Source organism: Buteo buteo, chromosome 10, assembly GCF_964188355.1.
Source record: "Buteo buteo chromosome 10, bButBut1.hap1.1, whole genome shotgun sequence".
NCBI lineage: Eukaryota > Metazoa > Chordata > Aves > Accipitriformes > Accipitridae > Buteo > Buteo buteo.
Window position 1 is genome coordinate 33,248,614 of NC_134180.1, and position 22,365 is coordinate 33,270,978.

The 22,365-nt window shown below is 46.6% G+C and overlaps 1 protein-coding gene across 4 annotated transcripts in view; it reads left to right on the forward strand.

The window, feature by feature from the left end:
• RNF220 (ring finger protein 220) overlaps window positions 1-22,365 on the forward strand; it is a 237,223-nt gene that overhangs the window by 191,732 nt on the left and 23,126 nt on the right. For all 4 annotated transcript variants that reach the window (XM_075039294.1, XM_075039296.1, XM_075039293.1 and 1 more), the window contains 4 exons: window positions 6,551-6,647; window positions 7,685-7,771; window positions 9,481-9,536; window positions 12,438-12,516. In XM_075039294.1, coding sequence (XP_074895395.1) covers window positions 6,551-6,647; window positions 7,685-7,771; window positions 9,481-9,536; window positions 12,438-12,516 — 319 coding nt within the window. The remainder of the gene's footprint in view (window positions 1-6,550; window positions 6,648-7,684; window positions 7,772-9,480; window positions 9,537-12,437; window positions 12,517-22,365) is intronic.

Below are 22,365 nucleotides of genomic sequence, written 5' to 3' on the forward strand. Positions count from 1 at the left end.
CTGTAAGCATCCGAGACACTGGTAAGCAGTCAGGTCTCTGGCAGCCCATTTGTGCCTCTGTGGGAGCTAATAGACGGCATCAGATGGATGCATCTGCTGTTTCAGGTGTACGCTGTAATGACACAGTTGGCTGTCAGTTTTCCAGGTGAATTACTGTTTTCCTTGAAATGGATCTGGCTCCAGAGAAATGAAACCCTTGTCCTGTAAGCAGCTTTTCATGGCCTCTGAATGTCATTTTTCGTGCAACAGGCTGGGAAAGTCACCAGAAGAATTCTTCTGTACCTGTTTGTGTTAGGAAAAAAATGGGGCAACAATTCCACTGTCCAAAAATATGGCTGGGGAGGTGTTACGGATCTGCAGAAAGACTGTTGTTCAGCGTGGCCTCATCTCTGCCTTCCTCTTGTTTTCAAGAATCTCTAATGGCTTTCCCTTTCTTCCCAAACGCCTTTTAAAATAAAATGCCATCCGTGCCACCTTGTCCTCTTAGTACTAGTTTGGGATACTTCAGCAGCTGATGAAATAAACCCAGTTTAGAGCCATTCTTGGGAAGTGTGTGTGAGGCCTGGCCGTGTGTCTGCATCAACTACTTTTATTGCCTTCATTGTTTTTACTCTCCAAGAAGCCAACGAGTGACATTTCGTTAAGAAAATAGAGTGAACGTGCTGGAAAGGGAGGTTGTGTAGAAGGGGGTCACTGCAAGGAGTGTAATTAGCAAAGGCTACAGTTCTGGAGATTTACGGGAGGCTTTTTTTCTTCTTTCCTGAACACATGTAAATTACCTGCAAGCAGAATGAATGCCTCTTCCGAGCCAATACAGGCCCCAGTAGAGCTGCATGCCCCTGAGATGGATTTGGATTTAGACCCACTTACAGAATTTACACAAAATTCTGGATTTCTAGAATATTTCCAATATAGATTTGATACCCTCCCATTTCTTGGGGGCCAAACAGGAGAAACGCTAGTTGTACAGATGAGTTTGATCCTCTGCATGAGCAGCTTCTCATAACTGCATTCATAATGGTGGTGCAAATAATAATACTAACGTTTTAGTTTTGTTCCTCACTCTTGTTTGGATTGATAATTAAATGTATACAGCACAGCTGGCCCCCAAAACTGACTTTATCTGCCCAGATAGTAGTTGAGGTGCAGAGGTGAGGCACAGTAGATCTGTGCTTTTCTGCCTGTGCTGATGAAATTTGGCTGTGGTTGTTTGGGTCTGCACTGGTCTGGTTGTCTTACCTTTCTGCTCCCGAGACTGCCAGTCTCCGTGTGAGCTCATGCCTGCGCAGGAGCCAGCAGTGCTGCCAACACCTGAAGCAGCATATGTTGTCACTTTGACCGTCTGCCACTGAACATGATGGAGAAAAGGAGGGACTTGAGTGTGAGGCCCTTCTATCTGTTCTGTGAATCTGCTTATATATCATGTTAATGACCCTCGATCTTAGCTTGAGCCACCATTCACTTGAGACATGATGAGATGACTGGTCATCAGGGGGGTTGCACAAAGGAAGTGAGATTTAAGAAGCAGTGCAGAGGTCAGAGAGGATGCTTAGGCATAGGGGACGGCTTAGGACAAAGAGAAGTGCTGTGACAACTTACGGAAAGGAGAAGAAAAGAATTTCTGATGAGATTTATCTCCAGCCATTATTAACAGGCGCATGGAAGAAAGCGGGAAGCATTTTCCAGTCTCCTTCAAGCTTAGCTGATTCCTGTAGTCTGCCAGTGCCTGCAGCCTGGCGGCGGCAAAGAGGCACTTGAATTTTTTCTGCTTCTCAGACTTCTGAGTCAGTATTTCAGAAACACTGTTGCTTGTGTAGAGTACCTAAATTTTTCAGGAACTACCTTGAATTGGTGCTCGGGCAGACTGCTTCGAGGCCAGCCCAAGCAAAGCTGTGTACACAGTGCTGGAGGGTGGCGGGCGCTCTAGGTAAGTGATCTTGATAGGTACATTCTGATTGATGGGGGAGTTTGTCTCCCAAACTGTCACAGGGTTTATAGAGGTGCCACTCAATACCAGTGCTGGAATTGCTTGTCAGAGCACCTGGCTACAAGAGCAATGGGGATTGGAGACAGAGCTGTAACTTTGTTTTTTCTCTGCTTAATGGCCCTGGCGTCTGACCTGCCTGCTCACTCCTGTTTGTCTGGACCTTAAGGAGGCAGCTGGGATTAAGACTGTCAGAGGATTGTGCTGCTTTAGCATCAGGAGGCTAATTGTATCGGGGCTGGCAGCTTATGACAAGTGGTTGCTTCCTAGCAAATGCATGGCAAGAGCAAAAAATTCTTCAACAAGGAAAGAGAAAGATATAGGAGAGTCTGCATTTTCGTTTGTTCTTTTTTCATCTGAAAGCAGCGTTTTCAAATTCACATGTGGAATTACATTTCTCAGGCCTTAGGTGACTCTCCTTGTAAGAGTCGCAGCTGCTTCTGTGAATAACAGATCATGTCTCTTGTGAATTCCTAGGTCAAACTCACAACTTAACATTTAGTTGTCAGATTTACATGTTGGGATAAAGTTCTGGTCCCGAGCATTGACCTCTGGATAGTGGCACTGGCTTTAGAGGTCTGATCTAGGCAGCATTGCTGATGGCTGTGAATTACTGCGTGACCTTCAGAAGCCAAGCCTTGGTGGAGGCTTCCCCATTCCCAGTGCACGCTATTGAATTGCAAATCACCTGAGTGTAGTAGTAGTGGGTCTTCTGGAAGCTCCTGTTCTCCTCTAGTAGGTCCAAAGCAATGCTGTTGCAAAGGCCATTTTATTCTCCTTGACACCCTCTGTGCTCCATTTCACGTTTTCCTTGCTCCTGAATGGCAGTGTATGCTGCTGGCAGGAGCTGGAAGTTGTGAGCCCTCTTTACACTTGGGCTGAGTTAGTGAGAAGCAGGTGTGATCCTATTGGGCCTTCCTTGCATTTAGTGGTCCTCTTAATCCATTTATAACAGCACTTGTCCAGAAATCTGGTTTGAATGAGCCTGAGAAGAATGAATAATGTCAAGCAGTTCAGACGTCAAATATTTGAACAGCTGCGTGGGTGTTTTCACTGGCTTTGTGCATGGAAGCAACCCCAGGAAGTTAGACAAGGAGGGTCAGGTCGAAATTGTGGCACCAAACCCCAGCCTGCAGGAACTGGCCTCAAAATCCATCGCTGCTGCAAATCAAAGGGCGTTAGGATGCTGGTGGCCAGCCCTTTGTTCTGCAGGTGATGCTGGACTAAGCTTTGCATCCTGTTCTTTGGTGTTCTGTAGCATGCAGTGGTAGTACTGGGATTTATGGACCTTTTGATTCACATTGGAAACATATTTTGTGGATGTTGTTTTTTCCTGTTTTTTAAAGCAGCCTCTGAACTCCTAAAACTGATAGCACAGCTTATATACAAGTCTTTTCTGGGTACACTGAGGTTACTTTGTTTAGCATATAGTTTCTGAATCAGTTTTTTTTACTGTGTTGCAAGGGATTGCACTTGCTCATGTTCAAAAAAAAAAACCAAACCCAAAATGCATATTTGGTGAAAATCTGAGAGTTGGATCACCTTATTGCAGCTTCCTTTAGGCCCTGGCCTGGGAGTCCTGTTTGATCAGAAAAGAAAATTTGCCCTTCTCCTGCCCCTCATCTTAACCCATGAACTTCTCTGCTATGCCCTCCTCTCTGACTGAAATGCCGTCCCAGATCATCCCAGTGTCTATCTGTCATCATAACATGTACTGTCCAAACCCTTCCCCTGTACCCTCCCGCTCTCTGTAGGGAGGATAGTACTCTGTTGGCAATGTGTTGGTTCCTGTTATAGAGCTAGATTCAGCAAAAGCTCTGGAGTATTTTCCTTTCAGACTTAAAAGGGATTTTCTTAAGTACAAAGGTTTTGAGAGCAAGGACGCCAGGATTTCAAAGTCGAGGTGCCTTAATATTTGTAAATTGTATCGCAGTAAGCAGATCTTCTTTTCTTAAGCTCTAACCATAAACCACTAGTTGGCTTGAGTCACTTGGAAACAAAATTGATGGAAAGGTGCATGTTTGCTGTGTGCTTGGCATCCTCGCAGAGAGACAGACACAGGGAGCGGTCCCACTTACGTTCAACTCTTTTGGACACCTTTTCCCCCCCGCCCAAGGCACTTGCTCCAAGTATTCATTGTCTGGCTAACATTCAGATCACCTCCGGGACTGGCCAAGTCACAGCTCCAGCTTTGCATGATTTGTGTTTCCCACAGCTACAAGAAAAATGAAGACCTGTGTGTCCAAAGTTTATGGCCTTTGAGAAGTGATGGGCTAAAGTAATGCCAGGTGCAGGGTATGGTGTTACTGCAGGTTAAATGCCATGCCTGTAAATTACCACCCCATCGCCCATTGTGACTTCTAAGGCAGCTTTGAAAGACTATCCAGCTTCTTTGACAGGTCTCTCTTACTCCTCTAAATCTTCTTCCAAACGTTGTGATGAACTGAGGGAGTCAAGATTTACTAGGTGAGTCATTGCAGCAAGAGAAGGCAGCTCGTGACATGTGTTGGCTGGCAACATGCAGCCAGTATGTGAAACACTTTATAGGGGGTTTGCTGGCAGAGGGCTGCCCCAGTGACACCGCAGAGCTGACCTACAAGCATGGCTCCTGCAGTATGTGATGCAGACAGTGGATTCTGCATTGTCGATGCTAGTTTTGTTACCTCTGCTAAAAATTAAGGCTGGCAATTACTTTGAAGTAAAAGGTAGTTTATGCTTCCAGGGAAAGGTTAGTCTTAAAATCATTGTCAAGCTACGGTTATCACTCGTTAAGGACCTTCTTTATATTCAGGGAAGAGAAATATCAAATCCATATAAACAAATTTTATTGGGGGCTTAATGAATCAGCGAAAGCATCCATTCCTAGAGAGCGACAGTAAAGAACTATGTCTGCATGGTGTCCTTGGAAATGAGACCTTCGCCTTGCTCTGCTCTCTGCACAGATGCAGACTGTTAGAAATACAGCTCACTGTTCTGGGCTGGGAAGGTGCAAGCTTGCTGCTGACAGCACAAGCTTGTGTAAGTGTGCTGGTGAGAGCCCAGTGGGGTGAAGAGACTCAGACGTCTGTAGCACTAAAAGGGCTACCCTACCAAATGCTTGGGAATGTCCTTTCTTCAGACATCCACCTTGTATTCAGTGCTTCTACATTAACTTTAGCCTGTATTCTGCATTTAGAACCACATTCACAGTGCAGAAATGTAACCCCTTTGGGGCATTTGTCCAAGCCAAGGCTACATTTGCCTTACTCTTTAAGTGTTTGAAGGTGGGATGTGCTCCCTGGTCTAGCCACAGACTTGGGTCACCAGCCATCTGGATGTGCCAGGCCTTTCAGGCTCCAGCAGGTACTCTCCGTCTGTGAGCCAGGTGTCCAGGTCTGCTGCCTGGACATTGGGATGCCAAGTGAAGGAGCGTACTGGAGGCAGCCAGAGTGAGCTGTCTGTCTGTCTGCATAGCTGATGTCCCCAAACAACTTAGATCTGCTGCAGAATTGAACATGAATGAGGACCTTGCACCACCCTAGGATTCGGGAGATCTTCGTTTAATTTCTAATATCATGGGAGAGAGCATGTCCAGTGTTAGATCTCATAAAGAGTAAATACATGTCTTTAGTGTCCCTTCTATTAATAAACCTTAAGCAGCAAATAGCTTGTGAAGGTTCATCTTTGTAGGTGTTTGCACACAGATTGAATTAAAAGAAGCCTGGTTACAATCAGCAATAACACAGTCAAAAAAATACTTGAGAACCAAAATAAATGTATATATTGTTAGAAAGTGGCAATTGTTACACAATTCAGTCTCAGGTGGAACTGTTTATGCTTGCTTCCTGCTGGAGTTGGGACTGGGCTTGTGCCTGATCCACCCATGTTGGAAGTGCAGGACTCTTGTTGACTTGCACTGGAATTTGCTTCCATAAGAAGTGCTTGTAAGGAGCTGTTAATGACTGTGGAGTCTGATATTTTTATATTTTTCCCCTCTCCTAGAAACAGGTTTGCTATTCTTAAATGTTTTATATTGTAAAAATCTAAGCCGTGACTAAATGCATTTAAAAAAGAAAAAAGGTATTTTTAATTGTATTTCAGCCTGTGCCTACCCTCTGCATCTGAATTAAGGACTAATTCAGAATGTCCCCATGGCCTTCTTTTACCTGCTAGTAGTGTAGTTTTTGTGTTAACCACTTCTATGAAAAATCAGTCTTCCCTATTTTCTGTGAAAAATCAGTCTTCTCTATTCTGCTTCATTTTTTTTTCTGCTTTTGAGAAAAACCCTTCCAGTGCCTTCAACTTTAAAATAACTGGTGTGGAGAGCAAAACGTCAAGAATGTTTCATTTTCAGTGTTGAGGGGCGTTTTGGAGCATAAAATCTAGGAAGTTAGAGCATTTCTGTGAGTGTTTTCTGTGCAGTCTTCTGAAAATTGTTCTTGTGCAGTCTTTGGAGATGGTACCTTTTGTGAGGCTGTTAAGAATAAAGGACAGCCTGCAGACTGATGCTGTTGTACCATCCTTAGGAGATCTCCTGTGCTTCATCTCCAATTCAAATGCTCATCCACATGTTTTTATTTTTTCCAGGTTCTGGGTTTATCATGTGCAGTGGCAAGGAGAATCCAGACAGCGATGCCGACCTGGATGTGGATGGAGACGACACACTTGAATATGGGAAACCACAGTATCGTTTTTGAAAGGCTCTTACTGAGAGGGAACCTAGAGGTGCATCTTCAGCTAGCTTTCATACAGCACTGCCCTGGGTAGTGGTGAATAATCTGTGTTCAGCCCTACTGGAAATGGCACTGCCTTCTCCAGTTACCATGTTAGTCGAACTAGGAGGGATTCCCAGTTACTCCCTTTGAGATCCTTCTGTTGGTGCAGCACTACTTCAGACCCGGTTGGTGAAGTCTGTGGGAGACATTGCAGGAGATCAAAGTTAGTGTTTCTCTCTTCTTTTTCAGAAATAATCTGTTGTCTCCATCTGGGTCTCTTTCATATGGATAGCTTTTCCTGCTTCATGGGTAGGAATTGAGTTTATTTTCCTCAAGACACCCCTTTCTTTTCAGGGATTTTGTGCAGTAAATGTTTCAAGCGCTATTCACCTGCCACTCTTGGGAGACTGAATTTTTTTTCTTTCATTAGACAGTTCATGGGCAGAACTATCACTAAGGGCAGTTTTTGTGAACTTCTCCATCTGGGAGCCAGGCTCTTCAGACACAGCTCTGGGAGAGCTGTGGGCAGACTTCTGCCCTGCAGCAGCTGTAACAGCCATCAAGGAGGAATTCCTACAAGGGTATTAGTCAGACATTAACTTAGCTGTGATGAGGGGGAATGTATAGCTATAGATTTTACTGTAATCTGTACCACCCTTTTAAGACTGAAGCCCCAACCCTTAGCTGGTAAAAGATCTCTGTACCGCAAACAGGAATAGTGGAATTGTGCAAGTTAGGCTTGCAGAGGTTGAGGAATTATTTTTCCCTTCTAAGAGCCTGTGGCATCATGTTGCTGTCAAAAGACTTTTCTGTTTCTTTCCACCTAAGGCAAAACGTTAGTCCAGAATTTAAAAGCAAGCCCCTCCATGGATACCAGCCCCTCTTCTTTTGAGGTGTTTCCAGTTGGAATGAATTTGTTCCGTATCCCAGATAGTGTCCTAATAATCTCAAAAGCCTTTCCACTGTCTGCAGCCAGGCTGTACATTCCTTAACCCCTTGTGCTCAGGTACACAGAGGCAGACGTTATCCCTTGCACTGGGGAAGAGCCAGGTGAAGCCAAAGAGAGGGAGGCGCTCCGAGGTGCTGTTTTAAAGTAAGTACTGTGCTTTTCTAATTTGCTTTCATTACTTTTGGGGAATCTCAATTTGTGGAAAATACCCATTCACTTGAATGCAAGGGTCACGAGAGAGACTTACAAAAAAGCATAGTGTGATGAGTGGCTCTCCATTTCTACCTGTGCAGCCTCATAAAGCCTCCCTGCACACTCTGCTTCCCTTAACCACCCCACTGCCCAGCCAGTGCTGCCATCTCCCTGAACAGTGCTGGACAGAAGGTGAATTCTGGCCATGGGGAAACTGTGCTGTACTAAGGCCTTATGCATCATCTTGCTTCACAATGAAATGTGGCCTCTTTGTAGTAGTATAACTTGATGCCATCTGAATCTTGTTTGGCACATTAGGAGTCTGACACCCAGGGTATGATTTCGTTGCATCCCATTATGTGTTGTGGGTACGCAAAATAATCCTGCATTCAGCTCTGGGGTTGGGGCAGGATGTGTGCTCTGCCCACATACATATGTGGAGAATGTAGGCAGCCAGTGTTCAGGGCGCCTGGGGAAGCATTTCAGGCAAATAAAATGAGCTAGGGATTGCTTTCTAAGCCCTCTGCCCTGCATAAAACAGGGCTTAAATTACCCCTCTATCTCTTTCACTGAGTGATCCTGTGAGGTCAGGGTTGAAGTGATTGATAGAGCACTGAAATGAAGTTTTCTTACTGCTTAGCCTGCCACAAACACTAGTTCAAAATTAGGTTCCACTCCATAGAAAAGTGGCATTTGCCACACTGGATCCAAACCATTGGTCTGTTCGATACTTTGCTAACCATGCTAATCCATAGGCAGGGAGGGCCTCAAAGATGCTGAAGTCCCTTTGCAGCCAGGACGGTGGTATTGTAGCAGGAGAATATCGGGGTATCCCTTATCAGTGGCTGTGGACACTTAGTGCTTAGTGAGATGACTGAGGACCTGAGGCCAGGAGACCCAGTTCCTTCATGTGACTTGCACCTAACACATTTTGCTGTTTGGGCAAGGTCCTTGCATGTCTCCTGGACTAGTTTACCCATCTTTAAAACAGGAGAGGTGATGTTGCTTTTAAAAGCACTTGGAAATTCTGGCAAATTTCTGTAGAAATACAGTAGGGTAGCTGATGCTGTGAAGCATGAGCCTGGTACCTTCTGTGCAACTGTCTTAGCACATAGAGCTAAAATGTTATACCTTCACAGGTGTGCAGCCTGCTCAGAAGATTCCTTTCTCTTACAGTCTCTGTTACTGGCTTGCAAGTGAATGGACAGGGTTAGGAGTTGTCTGTACTTCAATGCTGCTGTTCTTCAAATGGGAAGATGGAAAAGATGGGTCTTATGGATGTGTAGTTATTCTTCAAGGGAGAAGCTATTGCAACACAGAGGATTTCTGTTCACAATTAAGGTTTTCATCTTTGAAATTGTGTATTCAAAAATGAGCCTTAGGTCACAGGTGCTGTTTGAATCCCAGGCCTTCAGTCAGCATCACAACCCACATGTGATTTCAGCAGAGGTCGCAGCTAGAAGTGCAGGTTGGGGCAACACTGGTGGAAATGTGGACTAGCACAAAAACACCTCCTGCAGCAGGCCAACCGCTCACATTTTGAAGCCTAGACTGATGCACAGAAGTATTGAGAGAGAAGTCGTGGGTGGAAGGCGTAGCTTTTCCTGAGCAGTAAAATTTTCCCTGTTCAACCTTTAGCATTCTACCCTTTTCTCTTTTAGTGGTGGCACACCCAGTACTCGAATAACACCGGAGTTTTCTAAATGGGCCAGCGATGGTGAGTGTTGAACTTGTAAATTACTAATTTGTATGCTACAGGAGGGCAGATAGATATTCCATGTCTTCTGATTGCCAGTAATTAGGCAAATGGTAGTGTGGTGGGTTGACCCTGGCTGGACACCAGGTGCCCACCAAAGCCGTTCTATCACTCCCCCATCCTCAGCTGGACAGGGGAGAGAAATATATAACATAAAGCTTGCGGGTCGAGATAAGGACAGGAGAGATCATTCACTAATTACCGTCACGGGCAAAACAGACTCAGCTTAGGGAAAATTAGCTCAATTTATTACAAATCAGCCAGAGTAAGGTAATGAGAAATAAAACAAAATCTCAGAACACCTTCCCCCCACCCCTCCCTTCTTCCCGGGCACAACTTCACTCCCGGATTTCTCCACCAAGCCCCCCCAGCGGCACAAGGGGGACAGGGATGGGGTTTACGGTCATCACACGTTATTTTCTGCCGCTTCACCTCCTCAGGGTGAGGGCTGATCACACTCTTCCCCCGCTCCAGCGTGGGGTCCCACCCACGGGAGACAGTCTCCAACATGGGCCATTCCCACGGGCTGCAGTTCTTCACGAACTGCTCCAGCATGGGTCCTTTCCACGGTGTGCAGTCCTTCAGGAGCACACTGCTCCAGCGCGGGTCCCCCACGGGGTCACAAGTCCTGCCAGAAAACCTGCTCCACGGGCTCCTCTCTCTGCAGATCCGCAGGTCCTGCCAGGAACCTGCTCCAGCGCGGGGTTCCCACGGGGTCACAGCCTCCTTCGGGAACCCACCTGCTCCAGCGTGGGGTCCTCCACGGGCTGCAGGTGGAGATCTGCTCCACCGTGGACCTCCCTGGGCTGCAGGGGGACAGCCTGCCTCGCCAGGGTCTTCACCACAGGCTGCAGGGGAATCTTCGCTCCGGCGCCTGGAGCATCTCCTCCCCCTCCTTCTTCACTGACCTTGGTGTCCGCAGGCTTGTTTCTCTTACATGTTCTCACTCCTCTCTCCGGCGGCTGTTTCTCACTCTCCCAACTTTTTTCCTTCTTAAAAATGTTATCACAGAGGCGTTACCACTATCACTGATTGGCTCAGCCTTGGCCGGCGGCGGGTCCGTCTTAGAGCCGGCTGGTATAGGCTCGCTCTCTCTCGAACACAGGGGAAGCTTCCAGCAGCTTCTTACAGAAGCCACCCCTGTAACCCCCCCGCTACCAAAACCTTGCCACATAAAACCAATACAGGTAGTTACAAATGCTCTTGCACATTACCAGCAGATATTTATGTACATATAATCACACCACCTTTTTGAAACTTCACAGCACAACAAACTGTAGTCAGCAGCAGCCGGGGGAGTTCCCAAAAATGCAACCTTAACTGGTATGGTGATAAGAGATAGGGGTTGGGTTGACTTGCTGTCGTGTCACTAAAAGACAAACTGCTGTATCACAGAGAGAGCCATCAGAGCTTGACTATATGATGGTGGTGTTCAGCTGCTGGGGCTTTAAACTACGCAGGTACTTGTTGCTTGGGGTTTTTTTCAGCTGCCTTCTTAGCATATTCCCTTCTTTAAAAGAGTATGGTAGAGACTTGTATCATGATCTGTTGGGTAGGTCTTGTCCTTGCTGGCCTCTGTATGGCAAGAAAAGCCCGCAGCTCTGAAGCCTGCATCTTTAGAGTGGGAACTCTAGTTTCTGTCCTACTTCATGACCTGTAGCTGAGACTCCAGAGCAAACAAGTGCATGTGAAATTGTACCTTTGCGTGCGTTATTTGAAAGCTCATAGCGTTAAGGAGGGGGGGTGTTAAACCTATTCAACTGCTGGGGTTTTTTATTTAATGCCAGCAGCACTGGAGTGTAAGCAGCAACCTAGTGGAAATATGAGAATAATAAAACTTGGCGCTTTCCAGCTGTAGATGCCAAATCCATTTCCAGAGCTGGACAGTGCTGCTCCAGCTCCCTTAGGAAGGGAACTGAAGCTCAGCGACCTGAAGAGACTTGTCCCAATGATTTTGTTCCCTGTTCTGTTACTGTAATGCTTTGGGCATTTGATTCGCAGCCTTGAAAGTACCTGTAAGACATAACTGCTTGCCAGTGGGAGGGGGAGGTGAGTAGAACCAGTTTTGCCAAGGGCATGATGATTAAATGGAGAACATAGGATATCTATCGCAGGCATTTTCTTCTGTGGGGTAGGCAATCACATTTATTTTCTGTGATGTAGGAGCACTTGCTTGTAGGTGTGTTCAGCTTCAGTAATTGCAGCCACAGAGGTGATGAGGAAGCAGCCCTGATGGCATTTGCTATGAGCTGTTTTCTACCTTTTACCTGAAGCAAGAGTGCTGAACCCCAGGGGCTGGCCCCAGGACAGTTCATCTGGCTCCTCTCCAACTGGTATCTCACATCGCCTCCAGTACTGGGAGGAGCCATGGGACTGCTAGTACTAGGAGAGCTATGAGCAGACTGTTCTGTCATACTAGTTACCTTGCATATATTTTGATCCTTGTCTGTGTCTGAGGGGTCTCAGAAAAAGGGAGAAGCTGAGAGCAGGGTCTGGGCTGGATGGATTTGTTCCGGACCCACCTTTCTAGAAGTACACTTTGGCATGGCAGCTGCATCAAACCTTTCTGAATTAAATCCTGGCTTGAACAACTGGTACATCTGCGAGGGTCAGTCAGTATGAAGTGGGGAGAGGGTAGGGGTTGTATCTTCAGCCCCAAATCATGGAAGTGTGTTGTCCAGGGAGAGGGCCTCCCTGCCAGCCAGGGACACGTAGCATCGGTCTCTTCTCTCTCTTTCCAAGAATCGGCATGAAAATGACTCACCTGGGGTCTTCTGCTTCTGAAACTGTAACTCGCTTAGACTATTTCATTGCAATGATCAAATGTTCTCCTCACTAATTTGTCTGTTCGTCCCTCAACAGAAATGCCCTCCACGAGTAATGGTGAAAGCAGTAAACAGGAGACCATGCAGAAGACCTGTAAGAACAGTGACATTGAAAAGTGAGTGTAAAGTCAAGAGCTTTCATTTTTCTTGTTCTAAGGAACCGTAGTGTCCCAAATGGTGTTCCCAGAAGTAGTGCTAGTCTGGGCGTAGGCATATTTGAAGCTTTTACCACTGAGAAGGGAAGCTGTGCTCCAACATGAAGCCTGGAGTTGGAGCTATTGGTGTCGTGACTTGCCACTGCTGTGTCCACAGAGGGCCTGTGGGAGTTCTCCCCCAGATATCTGCATGGGCAGGTACCCAGTGGCAAGGAATTGAGCGCAGCTTCCAAAAGGCTTCTCCACTGCAAATTGCCTTCTTTTAAAATACATAAATAGATATATCCATGCTTTCCACCATATTCTAGTTATGGTGGGTTTTCAAGTATGTTGTGTGGTGCATAACCACCTAGACTAGAGCTGGGAATTTGGACAGGAGGTGAAGATTGAAACCCACTTTAACCTGACAAAAGCAATTGTCTTGTCAAGCTGTGCTTTGATTTTTTTGATTCCCCCTGCAAGATTTCTGCTATCAATGTGTCACAGGATCCTACTTTTACTGGAGAAGTTACCTTATCACTGCATCTTGGTTTTTGAGGGCAGTCCTTCACATGGTCTCTATTCTGTATTCTCCATGGTACCTGCATGTTCCAACCTTCATCTCTCTAGCAAAAGGGGATCCCAGCAGCGCCATAACTAGGCAGAAGCCTCACTGAGAGAATTTCTTTTCCCTTAAGACCCAGATTTCACCTTTTTATGGTTGCTAACAGAAATAATGTCTCAGTTCCTGAGTTCTTTACCTGCAGCCCTTCCAGTTGATTCGGAAGTTTAAGTCCCAGCATTTGAATGTACTATAGTGCAGGGGCTTCTGGCCATCTCCTTTCCTGTCGCTTTCCGATTGCTGGCTATCCTGCAGCCTAGTCCGGGATAGAAACAAATGGTTTCATCTGTACTGTGCATTTGAGTAACAGCCTCTATCCTCAGCCTCCTTCCACATGCTGCTAGGGTGATGTCGTGGTTTAACCCCAGCCAGCAACTAAGCACCACGCAGCCGCTCACTCGCTCCCCCCCCCCCCCATCCAGTGGGATGGGGGAGAAAATCAGGAAAAGAAGTAAAACTCCTGGGTTGAGATAAGAACGGTTTAATAGAATAGAAAAGAAGAAACTAATAATGATAATGATAACACTAATAAAATGACAACAGTAAGTAATAAAAGGATTGAAATGTACAAATGATGCGCAGGGCAATTGCTCACCACCCGCCGACTGACACCCAGCCAGTCCCCGAGTGGCCATTCGCTGGCCCCCCCTTCCCAGTTCCTAAACTAGATGGGACGTCCCATGGTATGGAATACACCGTTGGCCAGTTTGGGTCAGGTGCCCTGGCTGGGCGTGAGAAGCTGAAAAATCCCCAACCATAGTCTAAACACTACTGAGCAACAACTGAAAACATCAGTGTTATCAACATTCTTCACATACTGAACTCAAAACATAGCACTGTACCAGCTACTAGGAAGACAGTTAACTCCATCCCGGCTGAAACCAGGACAGTATCCACCCCTTATTCTATACCATTGACGTCATGCTCAGTTCCCATACCTTTAGTTACATTCTGATCAATCATCACCACCTTTCCATCCCTTTGAGACATATGAACAATGATATATATATATATATATATATATATATAAAAGTATATACACACAGAGATATCGGTTCTTTAGTTCATGGGTTATGTTCATAAAATGTTTGTTGAGTTCATTTAGTTTCCGACTCTGGGCTCCATCTGTCATACCAGTCTGTCTGGGCAGGAGGGATGGTGCAAAGTCCTCTCAGTCGGTAGAGCAGAATTGGGCTTCTGTGCGGTGTGATGAGCAGATGACATTTGATGCAGCAGGAGGATGGTGTGCACCGTTGGATTGTTGTATGCTGGAGTCAGTTCTGGTTCCACCTCTACGGCGCTTTGCTCAGTTTTATCGCAGTTCTTTCTTGCTTGATCCAAGTGATTCTTACTATAGTACTATGGATATAGCATATAACAATTATAGTAATGATAACATACAGTAGCAGGGTTATATAGCAACTAATATCATACAGTTTAATTCTGGCTATTTTCACCTAAAATCAAATCCCCTTGAGGCACACATCAGACTTCACCATCTTTTCGCATCACCCACCAAGTGCACCCAGGCCCTTGAGCAAAAGCAATCCCCCGAATGGGTTTACCTTTGCCTGAGGCAGGAGTAACCCAGACTGTTTTCCCTAACATGTTTTTCATGTGCACTACAGGGACTTTATCCCCTTCTACAGTATGTAAAAATTCTGATTGGGCAGGGCCACTCCAATTGGCAGATCATCTGGTGTTGACTAACCAGGTGGCTTTTGCTAAATGTGTATCCCAATGTTTGAAGGTTCCACCCCCCATTGCTCTCAATGTAGTCTTTAACAGTCCATTGTATCGCTCAATTTTCCCAGAGGCTGGTGCATGGTAAGGGATATGATACACCCACTCAATGCCATGCTCTTTGGCCCAGGTGTCTATAAGGTTGTTTCGGAAATGAGTCCCGTTGTCTGACTCAATTCTTTCTGGGGTGCCATGTCGCCACAAGACCTGCTTCTCAAGGCCCAGGATAGTGTTCCGGGCAGTGGCATGGGGTACAGAGTATGTTTCCAGCCATCCGGTGGTTGCTTCCACCATTGTCAGCACATAGCGCTTGCCTTCGCGAGTTTGTGGGAGTGTGATATAGTCAATCTGCCAGGCTTCCCCAAATTTATATTTCAGCCATCGCCCTCCATACCACAGGGGCTTTAACCGCTTGGCTTGCTTAATTGCAGCACATGTTTCACATTCATGGATAGCCTGTGCGATAGTGTCCATGGTCAGGTCCACCCCTCGGTCTCGAGCCCATCTATATGTTGCATCTCTTCCTTGATGGCCTGAAGTATCATGGGCCCATCGAGCCATAAATAGCTCACCCTTATGTTGCCAGTCCAGGTCCACCTGAGACACTTCCTCCACTGTCGGTGCTTCTTCATCCTTCCAGGCCATTATTGCCAATGCGTTGGCATAGGATGATGGTGCGCTCCGTACAAACTTCCGCCACATGGGTCGTGTGCATTGGACTTCGTCTGGATCTTTGGGTAATTGTGGGTTGTCCGGGTCATGATGAACCATCTCTAGCACAGCTAATTCCCTCAGATATTGAATACCTTTTTCCATGGTGGTCCACTTGCTTGATTGACATATAACATCTTCCTTAAAGGGGTACCTTTCCTTCACACTTGACAGGAGTCGCCTCCAGAGGCTGATGGCTTGTGTCCCTCTTCCAATTGCCTTGTCAATGCCACCTTCCCTGGCAAGCGATCCCAGTTGCTTGGCTTCCCTACCTTCTAATTCCAAGCTATTAGCCCCATTGTCCCAGCATCGGAGGAGCCAGGTGATAATATGCTCACCTATATGGCGGCCAAAGTCTTTTCGCAAATCCCGCAGCTCACTCAAGGATAGGGACCGGGTTATTACCTCTGGTTCTGCCTCTTCCTCCGGTTCCCGTGATGACCCTGGTTCATCTTCATCCTTCGCTAAGCGAACTGATTTTTTTGTATATTTCTTTTTCTGTACAGGGGCAACTGATGCTGGTGCAGGTTGGTCCGCTGGTTCAGTTGCAGTATCGCTCACCAGGTTTTGGATAACCGCAGTGTCTGTCGATGAGGTTTGGGTAGCAGCAGTGCCCGTCGCCAAGGTTTGGGTAGCTGCTGTGCTCCTTGCCGGGGCTGGAGGGGCTGCAGTGCCTGTTGTTGAGGTTTGGGTAGCCCGAGTTCTCATCACCGGGGCTGGAGGGGTCATGGTGCCTGTCGCCAAGGTCTGGGTGCCTGCAATGCTCCTTGTCGGGGCTGGAGGGGCCGCAGCGCCTGTTGCCAAGGTTTGGGTGGCCGCAGTGCTCATCATTTTGTTGTTAGGTCCAGAGACTTTCTCTTCCCCTTGAGGGTACTGAATGGTGTCGAACAGGGCTCGATAGGCATGGGCCAGGCCCCAGCACGTTGCAGTGATTTGTATCTCTCTGGAGCTGCCGGGGTGACAGCATACCTTTTCCAAATATTTTACTAGTTCTTCTGGATCCTGCACTTGTTCAGGGGTGAATTTCCAAAACATTGGAGGTGCCCACTTTTCTAGGTACCTGCCCATACTACCCCACACACCCTGCCACTCATAATTATCCAGCCTTGGGGCACACCTCTGGGTGATCTTCTTAAATAGCTGTTTAACCTTAAACGAGAGCTGAACCACATTCAGAAGTATGCTAATTCCTAGCAGTAGGGCTAGGACCATGCTAGTCCCAACACTCCAGGAGTATTCAAATTTCTCAAAATTCTCAAACACCATTGTAACTGGACTGAAGGAGAAAGGAGAGGGGAAGAAAGGTACCCCACCCATAGACTGGTTTTCCATGGAGGAAAGGTAAATGGTATAATTATTAATAGTTTCCCACAAACGGCTCCCGCAATATAAAGGTGACAATGCTAAGTGCAAATACCGGATTAATCCCACAGCTGATGACTTTATCATACCATAAACCAGAGTTATACCATACATCAAAGCGAAAACCTTAATCCACCTCCCACGGATGATAAGCAGTAGAAGAGGAACTACATACAGCAAGCGAGGAGATACATAACAGAGCCTTAAAAACCAGAGCAACAACTCTAATACATAAATCAACATAATGAATGCTTAGAACAAATCTGTTTTAACGAGCTCTGGTCAGGTTTGTCGTTATCTCAACCCTTCGTGCCCCACGTTGGGCGCCAAAAGGACTGTCGTGGTTTAACCCCAGCCAGCAACTAAGCACCACGCAGCCGCTCACTCGCTCCCCCCCCACCCAGTGGGATGGGGGAGAAAATCAGGAAAAGAAGTAAAACTCCTGGGTTGAGATAAGAACGGTTTAATAGAACAGAAAAGAAGAAACTAATAATGATAACACTAATAAAATGACAGCAATAGTAATAAAAGGATTGAAATGTACAAATGATGCGCAGGGCAATTGCTCACCACCCGCCGACCGACACCCAGCCAGTCCCCGAGCGGCGAAATCCCCCCCCCTTCCCAGTTCCTAAACTAGATGGGACGTCCCATGGTATGGAATACACCGTTGGCCAGTTTGGGTCAGGTGCCCTGGCTGGGCATGAGAAGCTGAAAAATCCTTGACTATAGTCTAAACACTACTGAGCAACAACTGAAAACATCAGTGTTATCAACATTCTTCACATACTGAACTCAAAACATAGCACTGTACCAGCTACTAGGAAGACAGTTAACTCCATCCCGGCTGAAACCAGGGCAGGTGACTTACAACTCAGGCAGATTTGACAATCCAAGCCTAAAACTACAGGCTCTTCACTACTACTATGGACTGCGTTAATTGGGCTAGGGCAGTGGTTTAAGTTGATTATTGCCTGACATAAAATGTTGCCCCAAGATCAAGTGAGAGGCAAAACAGCTTGAATGAGGTGGAAGCAGTGAGGTAGTTGTGGATTTTAAACAGATGGTATTTACATTTTGGGGGCGAGGTCCATTGATAATTTGGGATGGGGAAAAAAATTTGGTGGTAGCATTAAGCTGACTTTACAGCAAGTTTTTTTTAATGTAGTTTGTTCTCCTCCTGCCTCTGGTCCTGACTTGAGAGGTTGTGTCCCTGGCACATGTCAGGATCTCCAACAGTTCAGACAGCCTGGCAAAGCATATGTTCACAGTCAGGGGTTAACTGGGGGAAACTCCCAGCTGCAGGGGAAACTTTAACACTGCTTTGCTGTCTTGGCACTTTCCTTCTTACAAGGCTTTTTATTAGCATGTCCCAAATGGGGGCTGTCTGCTGTTCGATGCTCCTCAGTGAGCAGACTTTCGCCAAGGACCACTGAGTTTGGTAGCTCACAGGTCAGTGCAGAAGCAGCTTTGTCCTTAGAGTGAGCCAACCGTTGCATGCTGTCTTGGTGGCAAGGACTCATCCCTTCTGGCCTAATCTGTCAGCCTCTGTCTCTGCCGCTGCTTGGCTTCCCTTTGGGCCTCCTGCCTGTCAGCCCAGCAGCCCTCCACCCTCCCAGATCCACTCCTATTGAAAATCTTTAAACTGCAGGAGCTGAAAGGATTTGACATTTTCCAGAACACTTGAGCTCAAGTGATAAAATTGACGTAGCTTTAATAATCTGATCAAAGAGGCTTTAGCTAGCACCTTTTGAAGGATCCCAGAATCCTTTCCAAACAACACTCATGCTAACACCGCTGTGAAGCTGGGGGAGCGTGTATGTGTGTATGCACGTGCATGTGTATGCAAGCACACCTTGCTCCACAATAACCTTGCCCTGCTAAAGCTTCAGGTCCATAAAAGGTGCGAAAAGTCAGCAAAACCCAATAGAAATTACAGGAAAAGCCTTAAGTGTCTTGCTGAGACTTTCCAATAATGTTGATTTTTCTAAAGTATCAGGAAGAGCTTTTATTTAAGGCTCTTTATTTCACCGAGGTTCAGAAAACAAGATGGTGTTTCAGGTGGAGAATTCCTAGCTGCTTTTTTTTCTTTTCTCTCCTTCTTTCCTTTGAGATTCGTGCGTGATAAATAGTTTCTGTCCTGCCATTTAAGGAGTCTGAATGCTCTGTGTGCTTGTCTGTGTAGAGGGGTTCTGTTAAATTAATTGATAACAGGGATCAGAGCTAGAAGCCTACAGAAAAGGAGGGGGGAAGGGTTTCACACTGTCTGGCTGCTTCCCACTCACTGCTGAGCCATGATATATGGCGACCCAGCCCAACAGGCTAAATTGATTCATCTCTAGTTCCTGTTTCTTAATCTGGAGCTAAATTGGTTTCATTTTTCTTGTTTTGGGTGGTGCTTACAGGAAGTTTTTGGCAGCATCACTTTACTCCATTGTTTGTAACTTTAATTTTTGCCTTTAAATCTGAGTGTTATTGATTGGCATGTTAAACCCCATGTAGCATCTGATTAGCATTTTTTAAATTGTCCAGAAGCACATGGCTTACCACCTGTGTCAGCCGTGCTCTCCGTTTAGAGCAGTGGCTAATAGAGTTAGCAGTGATCCATGTATTGATTCTTCTCTCATAAGAATGACGTTCCTTCCCCCTCCCCTCTTCCAAAAATAAGTCTAGGCAAGGAGAGCGGTGTGGTTTTGTTTGGTTTTTAATCTGTTAATACAGTACAGCAAGCGGTCTTCTTTTTGGCATGCAGCTGAAGCTCTTTGCTTAAGCAAGTTAATTTAACCTAAACTTAGGTTTTTGTGGAAGAGTCTCTTGCATGTAGAATGACTAGACAGGGTTTGGGGTCAGTCTGCGTTTGTTGGCCCGCTCCTTGTGCCATGCCAGGTCATCAATAGCTTGGGCAGGTTGACCTCTTCAGATGGCAGCCACAGGTAATGAGAGACATGGTGCTGGTCCCAGCTCTCCTTCGCAGCCATGCCAGGTCCTCGGTAGCTCGGGCAGGTTTCTCACCGTCAACATCATGTGCATTGCATTGAACTTCAGATGGCAGCCACAGGTAATGAGAGAGTTGGTACTGGTCCCACTTCTCCTTCCCAGAACTGTGGGTTGTCTGAGCCCTGCTGAGCTTTTCTGATCTCGCCAACCTGAGGTGTCTGGGAGACACCCTAGGGTGCTGAAGGCTCATGGGGTAAAGGAGCGTCGCACCGCCTGGGGTCTTTGGCAGACAGGCAGAGCTGAGCCGGTGCAACGCTCCTTTACCTCGACTCAAGATGCAGCTTTGCTCAGAGAGAGCAGCCAGTCCCTAATTGCCCCAGCGTCCTCCCTGATTCCTCCGCCAACGTCATAGTCTCAGCCAAAGCACTGTTGCGCACAGAGAGCTGCAAAAGGCACCTTCCCCACAAAAAGTCTTCCTCCCCCCTCCTTCCCGAGATGCTGCCTGCGAGGGTCTGGTGCCATTTTGAAACCGAGGTTCCCCGGGGTTAAAAGCCAGCATCTTAATTCAGAGTGCCAATGTTCAATTTTGCTTTCTGCCACCAGACTAGATTGCAGGCCAGCGAGAGAGTCTGGGTTAGTGGCCCACTGGGTCACCTCCCATTTGTTTTCCTCAATTTTGTGTTGTCATAAATTCATTCCAGCCCGTTGTGGTTGATCAGTTTATCTCCGCCGGGGCAGGGAGCGCTGCGAGCATGATATATGGCACAGAGCATTGTAGCCAGCCTCTCCATGAATCACTCCAGCTGTTTGGTGTCAGCCCCAAAGCAAACAGGACCCGGCCGCTGAGCGTTGACTACGATGAGCTCAGTATGGGAAGAGACATGACGTATGAATGTTTATTTAATAATTCTCTAATATTTCCAGCGGAGTGTGGCTGTGCCTTCTAGGAGGGGCAAAAGGGGGGGGAGGTTGAAGAGGGAAACTCTAATCTGTTGGGGTGGGTCATAAATCAGGCAGACAACATCATTAATCAGGGATAGGACAGAAGTGGAAGGAGGTGGGACTGGAGCTGCCATCCTTGGTGGGAAGGGGCTGTGCTCTTTTTTTTCGTAAAACAAATCTTGTTTCTGATTCCGCTTGGCCCCAGCCGTGCTGCCCGCATAATAGCAAACCCAGACGCAAGGCTGTTTAAGTGAGTATGCTACCTCCACTATAAACCTTGCGATACAAGCCTGCCAAGCATTAAATCCCTTTATAATTATCTTCTTTATGTAACACTTCATGCTCATCATGCTTCATTGGATGAGATGCTCGTTGGGTTAAAAAGAGGGTTTTAGAGACAAAAAGCAATTGTATTTGTTTTATTTTTCCTGTCACCTCTTTCCTCCCCTTCCCCCCACCTCACCTCTTTCCAAAGCAGCTTTTCCGAAAGCATCAGCTCCAGAGGGGCTCTGGTGCAGCAGCACAGGAAGGAGCGTCAGTTAAAATTAAACAAAGTTTAGTTTGGGGTCCTTGTGCAAAGAGTCAAGCATGTGAGAGCAGTCAGGGAGGTTGCAGTGTCTATCACGGGCACCCTGCTCCCGGGCAGGCAGGTTGTGATGAGAGCAGAGTGTGAAGCCAGAGGATTAGCAGAAGCCTGAAAGGGAAGGAGCCACGCTTAAGCTGGTGTGTCAGAGGGAAACAGAAGCTGTTGTGAATTCACACCAGAGGATAAGCACTCCCCAGCCCTTCTCCATAGTGTCACACCATTAATAGGCTTTGATGGCAGACAAGAATGTTGTCTAGCAAAGATAGAATTAAAAAATTAACTTGAGTCATAAATGAAATAACCCTTTGTGCTCTGCTAAGAGAGAGCATGATGCTGCTAGTGGCTCAAGTCCTAGATCGGCCCATGTAAACTTGACAGGATCCAGGAAGCTGAACTGAAGTGTGGGATTGTCAAAGCCAGGCTGAGAAAGCACTACTGGGCTGTGCTGGCTCATGTCCAGATTTTTATCTTTATTAGGTTTTAGTCCTTCCTTTCAGTAATTCAGTAGCGTGTAATATGTTCTTGTAGTGTATACAAGTGTTGAAAGGGTGCATAGGTAGATGTTCCATTTCTTTACGAAGTGGGACTTTGGCATTCCTTCATCCTCTATGTTGTGATGGTGAAGAGCAGAGTGCTGGGCTGCGTTTCTTTATTCTACTCCCTCTTAACTGTTCAGTAGAAGTTGCGTGTCCCAGTGATGGTCTCAAACATTATTACCACTGCGCCAACTGAAATTGTATCAGTGTTGTGGTTCATCACAGGCTAGTGGTTAATGAAGCTCAGCAAGGCAGGCTGACTGTACAAGCTCAGACCTGGGGGAAGGTGGTATCTCTGTTTAGTGCAGCTGTGGCCAAAGGTTTGGTCTAATTCTCATACCTTGGGGCAGTTTTCCGTAGATTTTGACATCTTCATACAGGGAGGGACTCTT